At 54.6% G+C, this 18,010-nt stretch overlaps 1 protein-coding gene across 4 annotated transcripts in view; it reads left to right on the top strand.

The window, feature by feature from the left end:
- Positions 1-18,010, top strand: part of RASGEF1A (RasGEF domain family member 1A) — a 78,053-nt gene that overhangs the window by 25,323 nt on the left and 34,720 nt on the right. For 2 of the 4 annotated variants that reach the window (XR_012512779.1, XM_074382088.1), the window contains exon 1: positions 9,785-11,882. The exons of 1 other annotated variant lie outside the window; for it this stretch is intronic. Coding sequence is in view for 2 of the 3 variants with exons in the window: in XM_074382088.1 (XP_074238189.1) it covers positions 11,547-11,882 (336 nt within the window). In the remaining variant the exon portion in view is untranslated. Of the gene's footprint in view, positions 1-9,510; positions 9,746-9,784; positions 11,883-18,010 lie in introns of those variants that run through there. One more of the 4 variants, XM_003930015.3, reaches the window with a different exon arrangement.

Below are 18,010 nucleotides of genomic sequence, written 5' to 3'. Positions count from 1 at the left end.
AACCTAGAGTGTCATCCTCTCTGGCTTACGGGGATGGAAGCTGTGGGCCCTCCCCGGGGAGGAGGGGGTAGGACTCTCTGATATGCATTGCTGCCCACATGCCTGCCATACCAGCCTGGCCAGCCTCACTCTGATATCTTTCAGGGTCCCCCAGTATCTCCACTTGCTTAGATGCCCAAATGGCAGTCAGGGGCCCTGCTCATCACAGACAGCCTTTCCTCTGCCCTGCAGCATGTTACAGGGACCTGCCAAAAGAGGGGCTGGGGGAACCCATGGGAGCTTCACAGCACCCTAGTGTCTTTGCAGAGTTGCAGGACTGTATATGGACATGGGGCTGGGGCAGTGAAGGAGGAGGCTGGAGGAGGAATCCAGGCTTTCCCTACCAAACTTAAAATATGAGTAAACTGTCAAAAAGGGTAGTAGAGTTATTCAAAGTACTGCAGGTTGGCGAAGTACACTGAACAGCTCAAGGGTAGGAAGCCACACAATCTGCAATGTCAACACCCTTGAAGGCAGGTCTCCTGCGAGGCTAACCCTCCTGAAGACAGAGCTCAGTCTGTGGTGGCTAACCCTTCTGATGGCAGATTTCAACATGTGATGGCTAACCCCCCTCAAGGTGGGCCCCAATCTGTCATGGCTAGTCCGTCTAAAGGCAGGTCTCAATCTGCCATCGCTAAACCCTCCTGATGGCGGAGCTCAATCTGTGATGGCTAACCCTCCTGAGAGTGGGTCTCAATCTACGATGGCTAACCCTCCTGAAGGCAGGTGTCAGGCACCCGCGTTAGGCCCAGTCACGTTGGCCTGTGAGGCTCATTCCCCTGATGGGCAGATCAGGGGCTGTGCGGAGCCCAGATCCCTGCACATGGGTACAATGGCTGGGTCTCCATGTGCCTGTGCCTGAGTTTCTGCAGGTCAGACTTCTATTCCCTGTGGGAGAGGAGGCATCCCATGGTGGTCCTGGGACATTCAGGCATAGAAGCTCTGTGGTCTAGGTTCTGGGGCCATGTTGGGAGGGTCCCTGGGGCTCCTATGGAGCTAGGTGTTATGGGGTCCCTGAGGAGGAGCAGCTGAGTTTGGGGAGAGTGGAGCCAGCCAGGCATCCTGACATGAGTGTGTTTAGGCCTGGGCTTGGTTGGAACCCAAGCCAGCATTAGCCTGGTGCCTCTGATGAGCACAGCAGGGACTGGAGGGAGGAGGTGGAATTGGCTGGGAAATGGCAGATGCAGCTGCTCTTTCTAGAAATGCAGGTGAGAAGAAAAGAGAGATTGGGAGGCAGCTCAGGAGGGGCTGGGGTCAGGAAGACTGTATTTGTGGTCTGGAGAGGGCAGAGGCTGAGGGGATATGGAGGCAGGGAGGGGAGGGGAGGGGCAAGGAGACGGGAGGGGAGGAGGAGGAGAGTGGGAGTTACAAGCACAACAGTAGGGTCAGGGATCAGCTCTGGAGCCTGGGCCCGTGATGCCTGGGGGCTCCATTGGAGGACGGGTGAAGCAGGAGAACCTCTTCACCCGTCAGGAGCCTCTGGGGTCAGGAAGCTGGGAGAAGCTCCAGGAGCCGAAGGGGCTGTGGATGAGTGAGGGCGCCAGCCAAAGATGGGTGGAAACCAAGGGTCCAGGGAGACAGAAGCCTCTTTTTTTGCTGGGTGGCTCCAAGTCCCATAGACCAGGCTGTCCCTGAGACTCCCTCACAAGGCCACACTGGCTCTGAGATCCTCTGTAAGGCTAGTTTGGTCATGATACACCCCAATAAGGCCAGGCTGGTCACAAGACCCCCTGCAAGGTTACTCTGGTCCCAAGACCCTCTATAAGGCCAGGCTGGTCCTGAGACACCCTGCAATGTTAGACTGGTCCTGAGACTCCCCACAAGGCCAGGCTGGTCCTAAGACCCCCTACAGCCTGATCTTAAGACCCTCACAAGGTTAGGCTGGCCCTGAGACCTTCCCACAGGGTCAGGCTGGACCTGAGACCCTCCCACAAGGCCAAGCTGGACCTGAGACCCTCCCACAAGGCCAGGCTGGCCCCTATGGTCCTCAGCCATGCCCCCGCCGTGTCCCACATATACCAGGGGATCTTAGGTGTGAGCTCTCGAGCAGGGTCTCCTCTGAGTCTTCCTTCTCCAGGAGCCTGTGAAGGGCACCAAAGGAGGGATGAGCCCTGAGTGGGCCACTGCTGCTCCAGGCTTAACTCTGTGCTGTTCCCTGAGGTGGGAACAGGGATGCCTCATGTCCTGGTTTTAGAAGAGCATGCACTGTGTTATGCTATGATGAAGCCATTCACAGTCATTGGAGAGAACTTGGGAAGCACTTGACAAGGCTGAAGGGAGAGAATAGGAGGATGGAGGGTGTGAGAGACATGTGAGAGACGATGCAAATGGAGGGTGGCACCCTGATTCGCCTTTTGGTTTGTGGATGCTTGTCTGTTTTATAGGCACAGGTGCAGACATGCGCACACGCACATGCATGTACACTCGTAGTAATGCACACATGCAAGTATGTATGTGCACACACATCCATGCCTGTGAACACATGCACAAAGCACACATGTTCATATGCACACCTGCACAGACACACATGTACACTCAAGCACATGTGCACATATGCACACAAGGTCACACAAGCACACACGGATGCACGGTGCCCTAGATGATGCCTGCTGCCAGGGCTTTGCTCCGGAGAGTGCTTGGGGACACCTGCTGTCCATTTCTCTTCATTTCCTGCCAGTGACCCTGAATTTTCCTTGACACTTAAGCTCACACTCTGTATTACCTTTAACATTTTTTCAGATTTCACAGGTGCAAAGTGATGACTCAGGGCTTTAACTTGCAAGCTTTTTGTCACCATGAAGCAGTTAGCTCCTGGCTGGGCCTGTCCTATTTCCATGTGCTGTCCCTCTTCTGTCTTTCTCATTGGGGTGTCAAGGATATTATCTGTGTCTCACTTTGTGCAGGTCTCTGCTCAGGTCGATGGGGTTGGTATCCAGAGCCTTGTGATGGGAGGGGTCCCTGTTGGTCATGACCTGCTTCATCTCGGGGAAGTCACTTCCTGGGCCCTGCCTTGGCCTTCACCCATCCGGCTTGGGTGGCTGCAGCCTACTCCCTTGTTGGGTCCCACTGCCCTGGGCATGATGCTGTGTCACCACACCCCATGCCTTGTGTCCCCCTGATTCCTGGATGCGCTCCCCACTGTCCCTTGTGCATGTGTCAGGCTGGCACTCCGTGTGAAGGGGTCCTGGGCTCCCTTTTTAGCAAGTTTCCGGGCAGTGTGGTCAGGTTTGAGAGCATCTGGAGGAAACCTCCTAGCCTGGCATTCCTGCCTTTCCCTGACTCCTGTGTTGCTGAAACCCTGGAGTGTGACTGTGGAGGGGTGGCCGAGGCGCATGGACACAGTACTCCAGGAAGAGCCTCAGGAAAGACTCTTGGACCCCTGGAGGCAGAAGAGGGTGTGGAAGGGCTAAATCCACCATGGCACCTTGATGCACATCTCCAAGGTGCCCATGCGTGAGGGTGGAGGCTCTGACTCAGACGACTAGGGAGAGGCATGCCCAGTGCTGTGGCCAGTGGGCTCCAGGTATGTCGGTGCCTGGAACATGCCGCCTTGTGCATCAGGGGGCTCAGCTGACCCTCTTCTCCCCTTCCTTCATGCCTTTTGCCTAAAGCCACGAGTGATTCAGTGCATGGAACATTATTCTCCAAAAGGGAGCACTAATGTGCAGCCTGAGGGAAATTCTGGAAGGCTTAGGAGTTCCCCACAGACCCAGGGGACAGGGTCAGCTGCCAGACAAGCTTCCCTGGAGCTTGTGGGTGTGCTTGGGTGTGGGTTTGACTGGGGCCATCAGTGGCCCCTGCCAAGGGGTGCTGACCAGACCTGGAAGAGCCTGGAGAGGCCTCTGTGCAGACCGTGGCTGTGTGCAGGAGGCTTGAGTCTGGCAGACATCGGGCCTGAGCCTGGCAACAGCACGAGCCCTCGAACCCCTGTGGATCCAGGGGCTGTCTGAGGACCCTCTGGAGCTCACCAGGGCTTGAGTCATTTTGCTTCATGTTTTGCCAGCACCCTTGTGTGGCATCATGGGTCCTGCTTCAGGCCCTGGAGAAAACAGGATGTGCCGTCACCCTCAGGGTTTGGACCTGAAGCTCTTGGCCTGTGTGGTGTGGCTCAGTGATGAGATGGCACCAGCAGGGCAGGGTGGGGAGCTGAATCCTCTGTCCCTTGATCCCTTGCATGGAACCCAAGCCCCTGTGGGCTGGGCCTCCTCATTTGGGCCTCCATAGGCACCGGTGTGGTCCTGGTCAGCCCCTGTGGGGCACTGGGCTCCTGCTTCTCTGTTCTGCAAGGTCTGTCACCTGCCTCAGACCACCTTCCATCCTCCAAAACCAGTGAATGCCTCTCACTCACCATTGCTTGATCCCTTAGGCTGTGCTTTTAGAAGTGGGAGCAGGGTTTGCCCTGCCTCTGCCTTTGTTCTTTGGGGGATGAGTGGAGAGAGGCTCAGGCCCCTTCCTCCATGTCTCTTCTTCCCTCAGGTGTAGCCACACCTAGGTGGGCCCTGAGGTGCCAACAGCTTCTGCCTGTCCCAGCCCAGATGGTCTCTCTTATTTTTCTCTCCTTTGGTTTTCTTCACGTGAATTGAAGTGTAACATACATTGAAACATGCCTGAGCCAGAGCCACAGTGTGCACTCGGTAATTTTCCATGGGATGACTCTGTGGGGACACCCAGATCCCCTGCCCCAGGGCAGCATCCCAGGCCTCTGGGGGGGGGTGCCCTTACTGACCCTGAGCCAGCTCCACGTGGGGCCAACCTTAGATGCTCCTTGTTCCTGGTGTCCTTGGCTCCCTCCCCTTGCCTGTGGTTGTCTGGATGTGTTGTCCTTGATGTGGAGTGTTCCATTGAGTGACACATGCCACAGCTCGGCAGAAACTCAGTCCCCTGTGGGGGATGCCTGGGTCATTTTCAGTTCAAAGCCCTTGTGAGTAGAGATGCTACAGACACTCCTGAGTATGTCCTTTGCTGTGAGTCTCTAAGTGTTTCTGCCCAGCCTCCATCCAGGGTGGAATTTCTGTGCCTGGTGTGCTTGGTGTTCATAGACACGATCGGACTGTTATCCCACCTGGCCGTACCAGCTGACCCTGCCGCCACCAGCAGCTGAGAGATTGGGTTGTGCCACCTCCTTGCCAGCACGTGGCATTTTCTGCCTTTTGATTGTAGCCATGTTGCTGTGTGTGCAGGGTGCCACACTGCAGTTTAGTGCCCTCCCCGGATGAGTCATGGAGCTGGGTGCACTCTTATGCCTCTCACCCCTTGGATAACCTTCATTCGGTCAAATAGGTCTTCAAGTTCTTTGCCCATTTGTAAAAAATGGAGTCTTCTGACTTTTTTGATTTATGTGAGTTCTTTTTTTTTTTTTTTTTGAGACAGAGTGTCGCTCTTGTTACCCAGGCTGGAGTGCAATGGCACGATCTCGGCTCACCGCAACCTCCGCCTCCTGGGTTCAAGCAATTCTCCTGCCTCAGCCTCCTGAGTAGCTGGGACTACAGGCACGCGCCACCATGCCCAGCTAATTTTTTGTATTTTTAGTAGAGACGGGGTTTCACCACGTTGACTAGGATGGTCTCGATCTCTCGACCTCGTGATCCACCCGCCTCGGCCTCCCAAAGTGCTGGGATTACAGGCTTGAGCCACCGCGCCCGGCTATGTGAGTTCTTTATATATTCCGAATATAAGTCCTGTGTTGGATGTATGCATCCATATCCTTATCCACACCTATGTTCTATATCTGTCTACACACACACGCACACGCACACGCACACGCACACACACAGGTTCTGACTGCCTGTGTGCACAAACATGCTATAGTCACTGGGATGTAGCAGTGAACAAAACAAAGATCCTGCCCTCATGGAGCTCACATTCTCAGGCGAACAGATGAACAAACCAGGAGGTAGAAAGCTCTGCTGCACCCAGTAGCCTTGAGGAAGACGTTCCATGGCAGGAGGGTGCTGGGGCAGAGGGTAGCATTGTAGTTATGTTAGTGAGAAGGTGGCCTGTTGGGGTGGGGGAGCACAGACACTGCAGAGTACACTCCACATGGGGGGAGGGTGACAGGGCCTGTTGAGGCCCAGCGGGGAGCACTGAGGTCTCTGATGGGGTCATTTGTTAGGAATCTGCCTTCATGGAGATGGAGGTGGGAGTCACGGAGCTTCTGACTCAGGTTCTAAGACAGCCCCTCCGGCTGCTGTGTGGAGAGAGCAGGGGTGGACCTTGAGAGGGAGCCTTTGCAAGTGTAGTAGTCCGTTCTCACACTGCTATAAACAAAGGCCTCGGCCGGCTGTGGTGGCTCATGCCTGTTATCCCAGCACTTTGGGAGGCCAAGGAGGGCAGATCACTTGGGGTCAAGAGTTTGAGACCAGCCTGGCCAACATGATGAAACCCTGTCTCTACTAAAAATACAAAAATTAGCCAGGCATGGTGGTGTGCACCTATAATCCCAGCTACTCAGGAGGCTGAGGCAGCAGAATCACTTAAATTCAGGTGGCGGAGGTTGCAGTAAGCTGAGATTGTGTCACTGTACTCCAGCCTGGGTGATAGGCCAAGACTCTGTCTCAAAAAAAAAAAAAAAAAAAAAAAAAAAAAAAAAAAAAAAAAGGTCTGAGACCTGGTAATTTATAAAGACAAGAGGTTGACCAGGTATGGTGGCTCACACCTGTAATCTCAGCACTTTGGGAGGCCAAGGCAGGTGGATCATTTGGTCAGAAGTTCAAGACCAGCCTGGCCTCGAACTTAGTTTGAGTAGAGATGGTGAAACCCCATCTCTACTAAAAATACAAAAATTAGCCGAGTGCAGTGGTGGGCACCTGTAATCCCAGCTACTTGGGAAGTTAAGGCAGGAGAATCACTTGAACTTGGGGGCAGAGGTTGCAGTGGCCAAAATCATGCCACTGCACTCTAGCCTAGGCGACAGAGCAAGACTGCTTCTCAAAAAAAAAAAAAGAAAAAAGAAAAGAAAAGAGGTTTAATTGGCTCACAGCTCCGCAGCCTGTATAGGAAGCATGGCAGCATCTGCTTCTGGGGAGGCTTAGGGAGTTGTCACTGAAGGTGGAAGACAGCGGGAGCAAGAGGGAGCAGGCATCTCACATGGCAGGAATAGGAGCAGGAGAGAGAAGGGGGAGGTGCTCCACACTTTCAAACAGTCCGATCTCTCCAGAACTCACTCACTCACTCTCAGGGGAACAGCACAGAGGGAATGATGCCAAACCATTTATGAGAACTCCGCCCCCATGATCCAATCACCTCCCACCAGGTCGCATCTCCAACACTGGAGATTACAGTTGAACATGGGATTTGGGTGGGGACACAACACAAATCATATCAGCAGGAGTCCAGCCTCCTGTCCTAGGTCCCTCATCCCAGGACCTTGGCAGCTTGCCTGCTCCGCCATCCTCGGTGCAGCCTCTCATGGTCAGAGGCAGTGGTGTTCCAGGCCTTGTGCTGGGCCCCTAGGGGAGGCATCCAGAGGAAGTGCCTCTTCCTGTGTGTCTGGTCTCCCCAAAGGCCCAGCAGAGGGCCACTGGCCCCACTACACCTGGATTATTCTCTGCTTTCTGAAGTGGCAGTGGGATTCTGCCTCAGGCCCCGCCGGCCCTCTCTATAGCACAGCCTCAGCCCCAGTTGCAGGCATGTGAGCAGTACACCGGCTCAGCCCCTGCACAGCAGCCTCCTCTCATCCTCAGGCACCAGGAAGGATGTGGGTCAGGTCACACTGGCGGGCAAAGGAGACAACACACTCTCTGTGTCAGCCAGAGACAGCGGGCAGAGGGCCCCATTCCTCCTGGGGAAGTGTCTGCCTTATTGAAGTCCTTGGGTGACGATGGTGCAATCTGGGATAAGCATGATTGGAAGTGGCCCTGTGACTGCATAAGAAGGCAAGTGAGGCTGCCCACCCATCTGCCACCTCCTCTAAAGTGTCACATTCAGAGAGGCAGAAGGGATGTTCTGGGTTCAGAAGGCAGCAGGGCCAATTCCTCACATGGACTTCCCCTGAAGGGCCACGGGACAGGGCTGAGGAAGGCAGGGGGCAGGTGCCTGGAAAGCTTCACCAGGGGCAAGCCACTGGGTTTCACCCTCTTGATGCTCTCCATGGAACTACCTAAAGGGATTGGTGGCCCTGCAGGCCCAGGCCATCCTGATGCTGCCAGACCACCTGCCAAGGCCACCGTGAGCTTTGCATCTTCTGGCTGGCCTGAAACAAGATGCAGAAGCAGCAGGAGAGGAGGACATTGTGAAAGCTGGGGGGCCGCTGTGCCATTTCTGCCTGGTTGCTTGGTGCTCCCCGCACTACCCACCCACGGGTGCTGCGTACCATGCAATAACGCATAGTGCATGCTCTGAGCAGTGGAAGTGGTTCCAGGCCAGGCCAGCACTTGCTGGTAGAGAGGAGCAGGTGGGAGGCAGTGCTCGGGGAGAAGGACTCCTGTCTTCCGGCCCTCGAGCTGGTTTGAGGGATGCCAGTGAATGGACCCAGCACAGCCCCCACTTTCTGAAGACAGAAACAACTGCCAATCAAGCCAGCCTGGTAGCTACTCCTGCTACTGGTAAGCTAGCAGGCAAACAAGCTGGGAGGTAGAAGCCCTCTGGCAAGGCCTGGGCAAGAGCCATGGGGGTGGAGGCGGGGTGGGGGTATGGGCGTCCCGGGGCGGCCGGATGTGGTCAGGGTCACGATGTGTCAGAGCCTCTCTGTGCGGTTCAAGCTGAGCACACCCCGCTCCTCCCTAGCGGCCGCCCCGGCCAGCTCGGTCTCCTCCAGAGCCAGACCCAGCCTCTCACCCAGCTCAGGCTCTGGGAGCTCAAATCCAGACCCTCAGAGAGGGCGCTCTTCGGCTCTGCACATCTTTCCTGTCCACATCCTCCAAGTGACTGGGGTCCACCGCAGGAACGCTCTGAGGGGAAGCCCCGTCACCCGACAGATTCCTTCTGAGGCTGGGGCTCTGAGGGCGGGAGGAGCCTCACCGTGCCAAGTGCCCGGCCCACCCCTCACTTTGGTTCAGATCAACCTTCCCACAAAAGCAGCTGCCGTTTCCCCCGCGTTCCAAGGAAATGGAAGGACAGGGAGTTCTGTGCGACGCCCGCCTCAGGCCAGAGCTGTGTGGAGTGAGCGCCCCGTCAGGGGAGGCATTCAAGCCAAACGCTGGCGGAGCACTTGCTGTAGTTCGGTAGTGGACGCCTACCATCAGGTCAGGTCAGGCCCGGGCGGGGTAAGAGGCTTCCCCACCCCGCGCTGAGCCCCGACCCGACCCGCGCTGCGCCCGCTCGCTGTCTCCGTGCGCCAGCACCGACCCCTGGCGCAGCCGCCCCCGGAGCCCCGCCCAGCTCCACACTCCGGCATCTACGGCGCGCCTACACCTAGCGCTAGGCGCGCTCCCTGGTGCAGGCGGCGCCCCCAGACCAAGCTCCAGGCCGTCCGCCCCCGCCCCTCCGCCCCATCCCCGCCCCTCCTCCACGCCGCGCTTCTAGCCTCTGCCAGGTTCCTAGCTCGCCTCGCAGACCCTTGGCCCCGCCTGGACCCCACTGTCCTCCGCCCAGCCCCCGGCCCCCAGCGTCCCTGGTCCTGCCCATCTGGCAGGGGCGCCCAGCGGCCAGGGCCGGCGCGGGAGCGGGCGCTTGCTTGGCTCGGGGGCAGGGGAACCGCCGCTCGCGAGACGCCGGCCGGGCAAGACGACGAAGGGAGCAGGCGGCCAGGATGTTCCTGGAGCCGCAGGTAGGGCTGCGGCGGCACGGGTGTGGGGCTGTGGGGCAGGGTTCTGGCGCCGCCGGTCTCAGGAGGGATGCGACGGTTCCCAGCATTCCGACCTGGCTGGAGGGACCCCGCCTTTGGGACCCGCGCGCCTCCCTCTCTGCGTCTCCGCTGGAGCACCTGCTGCCTGGTGGGCGGTGCCCAGTCTGCACCTCTCCCTGCACCTTCCACTGCCCCTCGCGGCGCGGTCCGCTTACACTGGGGACCGTAGAAGGCACAGCGGCTCCTGCGAGCCTGGAAGGGGCGCCCCAGCAGCAGGTGCCGGAGGGGGCTGCCCGGGACGGGCACCTTCGGGCGTGTAGGAGCCCGGACGACATGAGGGGCGCAGAACCACCTGTTGCTCCCAGGAGAATGTGCCGAGTGAGGAGTGGTCTGCGGTGCGTGATCTGTGTGAGGTGCCGGCGGGGGGAGGGCTGCATAAACGCGGGAGCGTTTATTCACGGCGCATGGGAGAGAGCACTGCCGTGCCTGTGCCTTGTGAGCCCCACACGAGTCTGTGTGTTTAGGGAGAGTGGAGCCCAGAGTGGGGCTTTCAGGACTGTGTATTTCCAGGGCGAGGGCGCTGTAGGGAGCAGGTGGAAAACTGGCCCTGGAGAGGACCCGAGCGTGGGGCACTGGCATTTCCCGCGCTGTTTATGGAGACCCACCCCCAGAGGCGCAGGGCGATGTGATTTGGGTGCTCCAGCAACCCCGGGTTTTGAGCGCCCACAGCGTGGAGCTGAGCCCTGGCCTGCCCTGGCTGCATGAAAGAATCGAGACTCGTGTCCCTTCATTCCTTCAGTTACTCAACACGCATTTATTGGGCCCCTGCTGTGTGCAGGTGCTGCGGTTCAGCAGGGAGCCAAACATCACAGTCCCTGTCCTCACAGAGTCCACACAGGAGAGAAGCAAGCACAATCGGTAGGTAAAATGGGCCAAGTGCCAGGTGGTGCTGAGGGCTAGAGAAAAAGCCATGTAGGAGAGGAGCAGGGCCTGTCAGGTGTGCATCGGTGAGGGTACTTCAGGTCATTCTGCAGCGTCAGAGCAGCCCCCAAGTCCTTCAGCTCACAACAACACGGCCCAGTTTCCATTCACTGGTGGTGTGGTGGGTTGGCCAGTCCCTGCTCCAGGCCACCCTCATTCAGGGATCCAGGCCTATCGGGTTACATGGCTGGGGAGCAGGGAGGGCCCTGCACTGGTATTTAAGTGTCCCAATAGGGGTGACTGGGCTGCAGTGGGAGGTGGCGGTGCTTCCCCTGGGGCTGCCAGGGCACCGCTGGCTGCTGCTGGGAGGGGTGAAGCCAGCCGGGGGCCAACTCAACGGTCCAGGGGACAAATGAGAGGCTCAGCCCAGGGAGATGGCAGAGGAGAAGGAGGGAAGGACTGATTCTCAGGGTATTCTTAAGGCTGTTGTCATGGAGATGGAGCGCGGTCAGGCTGGCTGGGGAAGGAGGGCGTTGTCCTTAGAGGTGGGCAAGATGACAGGTGCAGCAGGTGGGAGCGGGGGCAGTTCGACACCCCCTCACCTGGGAGATGTTGCCTGGCAGGGGCCTGGGCAGTCTAGGGTTCAGGGAGAGGTCTGGGCTGCATGTGCTCATGCAGAGCCTCGCTAGCTCCGCCCTGCAGGCCCCTTGCTGCGCTGCCTCCTGGTCACACTACCCACACCTTCACCTGCTGGCTCAGGACAGCACAGCCCTGGACCTCAGCCTGCTGAGGCCCAAAGCCCATCTTGCTGGACCTGCTAGCTTGAGCAACCTTCTGTGAGCTCCCCCAGGAAAGAGGTGGGATGAGGACTCTAGCCCTCAGCAGGGCATGGGACAGGGGAAGGAGAGCAGAGTCATGGCCTCTTATGTTAGCCTGCCCTCTGTTTGTGTTGCAGGTCCAGGCCTGGCCAGGATGCAGGGGGCACCGGGGACAGCACCACCCAGGGTCACATACTCATGGACACATGGGCCGCAACGGTGTGGTCTGTGGGGGGCCAGGGAGTCAGGAAGGGCTGCCTGGGGGAGAGAGTCTCACACTGGCTTTGGTGGGATTCGTGAGGATTGACTTAGTGCAGGGGGAGCTGCCTGCATCCCCCCACACCTCTGGGCTCTTGGGCCTCATCCTCAGGGAACTACTGGTGAGTGACCAGAATAAACCAACCTGTCGTGTCAACCTCCCTTTTCCCCCTTAGCCCCTTGGAAGACCCCTGGTTATCCTTGGAAGCTGATCTCAGAATCACCTCCTCTATGAAGCCCTCCCTGACTACTTTCTACAGAATTAGTTCCCCATCCCTGCACCCCCTGCCCCACAACACCTCACATAGACCCCCAATCCTGAGGAGATTATGCCAGGCCATGGAGTTGTGTCTGTCTCCCTGTTCTGAGTGTGTGGGATAGGCCACAGGGCCTCAAGGGATGCTGACTTGACTAAACAAGTTCCAGAAGGAAGGAGGAAGGAAGGAGCAAAGATGGGGTCGGGAAGTGGCCCGTACCGACTCTCTATGTTGTTTTATACCTGGGGAAACTGAGGGGGCTGTAGCTTGCCTGAGGTCAGCCAGGAGGCCCGGGGTTAGAGCTGGCTCTGGGGCCAGGAGGCCTCCTCTGAGTGGGTTCTGGGCTTCCTGGGTCCCTGTGGATTTCAGGGCAAGGGAGTTCAGAGGCAGATGAGACATGAGGTCTGGGGGCTCCTAAGGGAACCTGATGACAGTCAGGTGGGAGCCTGTGGATGGCATGGGTCTTGGAGGAGGACAGCAGCCAAGACCCCCCAGCTCCTCTGTCTTCTGGCCTCTGCCGCTGGCTGGGCCCTGGCCCTGTGGCCCCTGGCACCACTGGCCCAGTGGGGTTTTGTTGGCAAATCTGGTGTTCTGCAGTCTCAGTCTTGGGGAATAACCCCACCCCCGACCCTGTCACCACCCACGCTTACCTTCCAGGCAGGGACCCAGCCCCTGACATTTCCCAAATGTCATTGTGACTGCCACCAGCCACCTCTTCCGGGCTTTGGGCTGGTAAGTAAGTGTGTCAGAGCACTGCCCTCCTCCCCTTCCCCAAACCCATGAGTGAGGAGGCTGAGCCTTCAACTCTGGCCCCAACCTGAGTGTGACTTCCCTGGGGACCTCCCTGGGGCTACATACAACAGCTGTCTTTAGAACAGGGACTGGAATGTTCCTAGAGTGCCCAGCCTGAGGGGGCAGTGGTGTGGTGTTTTGGGTGTGTGGCCAGGAAAGGTGGCTTCCGGGTAGCTGAGCTGGTTGGCAGAGCAGACCTACTGGGGACATCGTGTTCCTGGTGATGGTAGTGGAGCTTACAGAGCTGAGAGATCCCTGGAGAGACACACACACACACACACACACACACACACACACACACACACGCGCACACACACACACACACACAGGCACAGAGAGACACCCACACAGATAAAGAGAGACACACAGGTATATATATAGACACATGCAGAGACACAGATACATGCAGATACAGGCACAGAGACACAGGTACAGAGACACATGCAGGCACACACACATACACAGACATATACAGACACACAGACATACACAGACAAAATGAGAAATACACACACAGACACATACAGAGTCACAGAGACCCCCACACAGACACACACACACAGAGACACACACACTAACACAGAGAAACACACACACACAGACACAGAGACACACACAGATATACACAGGGACACACACAGACACACACACTAACACAGAGAAACACACACACACAGACACAGTGACACACAGACACAGCTCCTTCTACTGCCACTGGTGTGGGCATCCGCATACCAGCTTCACACCGACTTATGTGCAAACACCTGTGTCCAGGGGAGGTAGATAGGTAAGCTATTGATTTTTTTTAAAATTTATGTTAGGTAATTGATTATTCAACAACAGATTTTTAGTTTGGCTTCCTGAAAAACCCAAGAAATTAATCATATTACTTGCACATAAGGAATAGTCAACTTGATTTCTAATGCATCTTTAGTTTTCTTATCTTATTGTGTTTTCCAAAAGGTGCAAAGTAACATTAAATAACAGCAGTTGTCCTTGGCTTGAACTTCATTTTAATGAGGAGGTCTCTCATGTTTCACTAAGTCTGAAATCGGGCCTATATTTCCAATAGGTGTTCGTCATCACGGACAGTATGCTAGAATCCTACATTAATTGCCAAGAGTGAACACCAGAAATGGATATTCAGTTTCATCAAAGGCTTTCCTGTATCTAGCGAAATCATCAAATGCCTTTCCTCCTTGGACCTATTAATGTGTTGACTTATTAACTCTTCTGAACTAAATCATCCTCTTGTTCCTAGAATAAAGCCCACTGGGTCAGGCTCTATTGTGCTTAAAAATGCTGCCGAGTTCATTTTACTGATGTGTTGCTATGTTGTTGAGGGTATTTTTCATCTATTTTTAGAGGTAAGAATTTATATATACTTTTCTACTAGGAGACATATTTGTCACATTTATAAATCATGCTAGTTTAGTGTTATAAAATGACTAGGAAGGCTCTTCAACATGAATTGTGTAGTGGAAATAGTTTAAATATCATATAAAATTATCTTATCCTCAAAGGCTTGAAATAATTCAGTTGAGAAACTCTTTCAGCCAGAGCTTGCTTTTATTTTTTTCCAAGGCTTAGTTGGCTGTCAACTTAATTTGTACTATGGTTATTGGTCTTTTCGGCTTGTAAACATTTTTAGTAAATATTTGGTTATTTATACTTTCTAGATAATGTAAGTAACAATTCAAAGTGCTTGCAGGTCATTTACCACAGATTTAGGTAGCTGTTTCTTTTGAACTTTCTACTATTTATCTGTAGTTAGATTCCCTTTTTCATGCCTAATGTATTTTTTCATGTCCTTCCTTTCTTCCTTCTTCTTTCCCTTTCTCTCTTTCCTTTTTAAAAAAAAATTATAATTTTTTAAAAGCAATAGACACAGGGTTTCACTATAGCCTCCCAAAGTGCTGGGATTACCAGCCCGAGCCAGGGTACCCGGCCCCTCCCGCTCTTCCTTCCTTGTGTTGATTAGAATTGCAAGAGGGTTATTATCCTTGAAATCTGTTTTCAAAGAATCCGCTCTTTGAAGTTAATAAGCAGCTCTACTGTCTTTCTTTGATTAAGTCCTCTAATTTGCCTTTGAGCAGTTTCTTTTTCCAGTTTGTTTTGCTGTCTGTTTTATTGAGACGCCCTTTTTTAAGCCTCTTGAATCAAGTGCTTAGTGTTTACTTCAATACATTATTGAAGTCTATGAATTTTTCTCTGAGTGCAGCCTTGGCCATATCAAATTCGATACAGAATTTTTCTGTAAAGGTTATTTTTTTTCTGACACCTGTAATTGGAGTTTGAATCTTTGACACAGACATGATTTGGCGAAGTTTTTTTATGAAGTGGGTAAATTTTTTTGGCTCGTCGTTTATATATTAACATCTAACTATATTACATTGTGCTCATGTCCTTCTCTCACCTGCACACTTCTGTTTCAGGACTTCACTGGGTAGTATACTGTATGACCATGTGGCTGGAGACTCTGGACAGTAGAATGCGCCTTTCTGTTTCTAGACACTGTTTTTCACGTATATTAGTCCTGTCCTGAGAGCGCGCATTGCGTTATTTTCATCCCTTGGGCATCTGCCACTTGCTGGGAACTGTGGTGGTTTCAATTTGTGTCTCCAGCATGAAGAGATGCTCACTGTGTTTCCTGGGCATAGCTTTATGTTCTTGGGAGTTTACCTCCAATAGGGTTAGAAAAGAAAAACACATTAAGTGTTTTTCCTACTCTCCACTCTCAGCCATTCAGCACAACATTCTGACACCAGGTTCTCTAACAGACACCAGCTGGATGCCCTGTAATTCAATTTGGACAGTATTGGAGGAAGAGTCAGATCCCACAAGTTGAGAGCTTGGTCCCACAAGGCTGTCCCTCCTTCGACTTCAGATGCCAGTCGCAAGTCTCAGGCTGTGGCCTGTGCTTCTGACCCATCCAGCAAGTCAATGCTCTTGGGACTCCCTTCTCAGATGCAATGAATTTGCTTGAGCAGCTCACATATTTCAGGGAAGCACTTGCTTCCATTTACCCACTTACTCTGCAGGGTTTTACTGTGCTCACAGATGAACAGTCAGAGGAAGAGATGCTCAGGGCAAGGCGTGTGAGAAGGGGTGTAGAGGCTTCCTGCCCTCCCAGGAGCTACCCTCCAGCTCCCTCTACCTGTTTGCCTACCCAGAAGCTCCGAACCTGCTCCTTTTGGGATTTTGTGGGGGTCTCATTATGGGGGCGTGGCTGACTGCATCGCTGGCCATTGGTGATGGACCCAGCCTTCAGCCTCTCTCCCCTCCCTAGAGCTGGGGGTGGGAGTGAAAGTCACCACCCTGTCATCACATGGTTGGTTCCGCTGACAACCAGCCCTTAGCCAGGCTGTCCAGAAGTCCATCAGCACACAGATGACACCTATCACTTTTGGAGATTCTGAGAGTGTTAGGAGGGTATACTGGGAAAGAAGACAGTGTCATGTACCACATAGTGGTCCTGTGAGATTCATAATACAGTATTGTCACTGTGCCTTTTCTATGCTTAGCTGTACAAATCCTTACATTGTGTTACAATTGCCTCCAGTATTCAGTGTGGTCACACATTGTGTAGGTTGGTAGCCCAGGAGCAATAGGCTGTACCACAGAGCCTGCGTGTGTAGTGGGCTGTGCCATCTGTGGGAGCTCCCTGCTCCCACAGCCATCCAGACCAAGTAAGTCACTCTGTGGGGTTTGCACAGGGAAATTGCCTAACGACGCATTTCTGTGGGGGCTGGAATCCAGCTGCCCAGCATGGGCCCCTTGGATCCCGGCCTGATGACCCCCACCCCACCCCACTGCCCTGCGCTTGCAGCGCAGCCCGCCAATGCAGCAGGGGTGGCTCCTCCTGGGTTAGGCCCTGTCCATCTGGCAGGCCTGGCTGGCTCCCCCTGCTGTCACCTCACACCGTTCTGCCTCTCCCGAGCCCTGCGCTGGTGGCCTTGGGTGTTGTGTCAGATCATGGTCACACAGGGTTCCAGTCCCAGCTCCACCACTTTCTGAAGACTGACTCTGGTGACTGAAGCGCTTTGGGCCTCTGTTTCTTCATCTGGAGAAGGGGGAGCAGCAGGAGAGCTGCCCTGGGTAGGCGTGGAGGCGGCTGTGTCTGGCTCAGGTTTGAATCAGCCTAGTGGCGCTAACTGATGCTGGGAAGTTTCAGGATGACTCAGTAGCCAATTAAATGCTTACAAATTCACGCTTTATTGGGTCACTTTCACACACCAACAATCATGCAAATATATTCCACACACCCAGGCAGTCATAGGAGAGGCAGGAGTGAGCCACTGTGTGGGGAGGGAGAGACCAGCAGCTGACTGCCCAAGGCCCAGATTCCCTCAGAGCGGAGGGAGCACAGCCCCCCAGGTGGAGGAATGGGCCACTGCTCTTCTCCCAGCAGGGCATCTGGTGGCCTCCAATGGAAAAGAGGCCTCAGAGTTCTCGAGGGCAGAGCTTCTGCAGGCGTCTTGGTCATGAGCAGCTTCTTTGTGTTTATGGCCCTCCGCAGGAGTGTCCCCAACCATCATCTTCAGGTGCCTTTTGGCATGACTTTCTTGTTGGGTCTCAGGGGTGCCTGACCACAGCAGATATTGTCTGATCACTGCAGTCCACCACACCTATGCTTATTGCTCTGAGGGCACAGCAACTTCACTTTAAGCTGAGTTACTTGTCATAAGTGACTCCATATGTGTGTATATATATATATATATATATATATATATATATATTTTTTTTTTTTTTTTAAGACAGAGTCTCACTCTGTCACCCAGACTGGAGTGTAGTGGCACAATCTCAGCTCACTGCAAACTCTGCCTCCCAGGTTCAAGCAATTCTCATGCCTCAGCCTCCAGAGTAGCTGAGAGTACAGGTGTGTATGTACCACCATGCCTGGCTATTTTTTTTTTTTTTACTTTTAATAGAGACAGAGTTTCACCATGTTGGTCAGGCTAGTCTTGAACTCCTGACCTCAAGTGATCTGCCTGCCGCAGCCTCCTAAAGTGCTGGGATTACAGGAGTGAGCCACCACACCCGGTGAGATGGGGTCTTGCTTTGCTGCCCAGGCTCTGTCACCCAGGGGTGCAGTGGTATGATCTTGGCAAACTGCATCCTTTACCTCCTGGGCCCAAGCAATCCCCCTACTTCAGCCTCCCGACTAGCTGGGACTACAGGTGCACGCCACTGCCCCTGGA

The sequence above is a fragment of the Saimiri boliviensis genome, chromosome 12, assembly GCF_048565385.1.
Source record: "Saimiri boliviensis isolate mSaiBol1 chromosome 12, mSaiBol1.pri, whole genome shotgun sequence".
Lineage (NCBI taxonomy): Eukaryota > Metazoa > Chordata > Mammalia > Primates > Cebidae > Saimiri > Saimiri boliviensis.
Note: the sequence above shows the minus strand (reverse complement) of the source record. Positions and strands in the feature narration are given on the sequence as shown.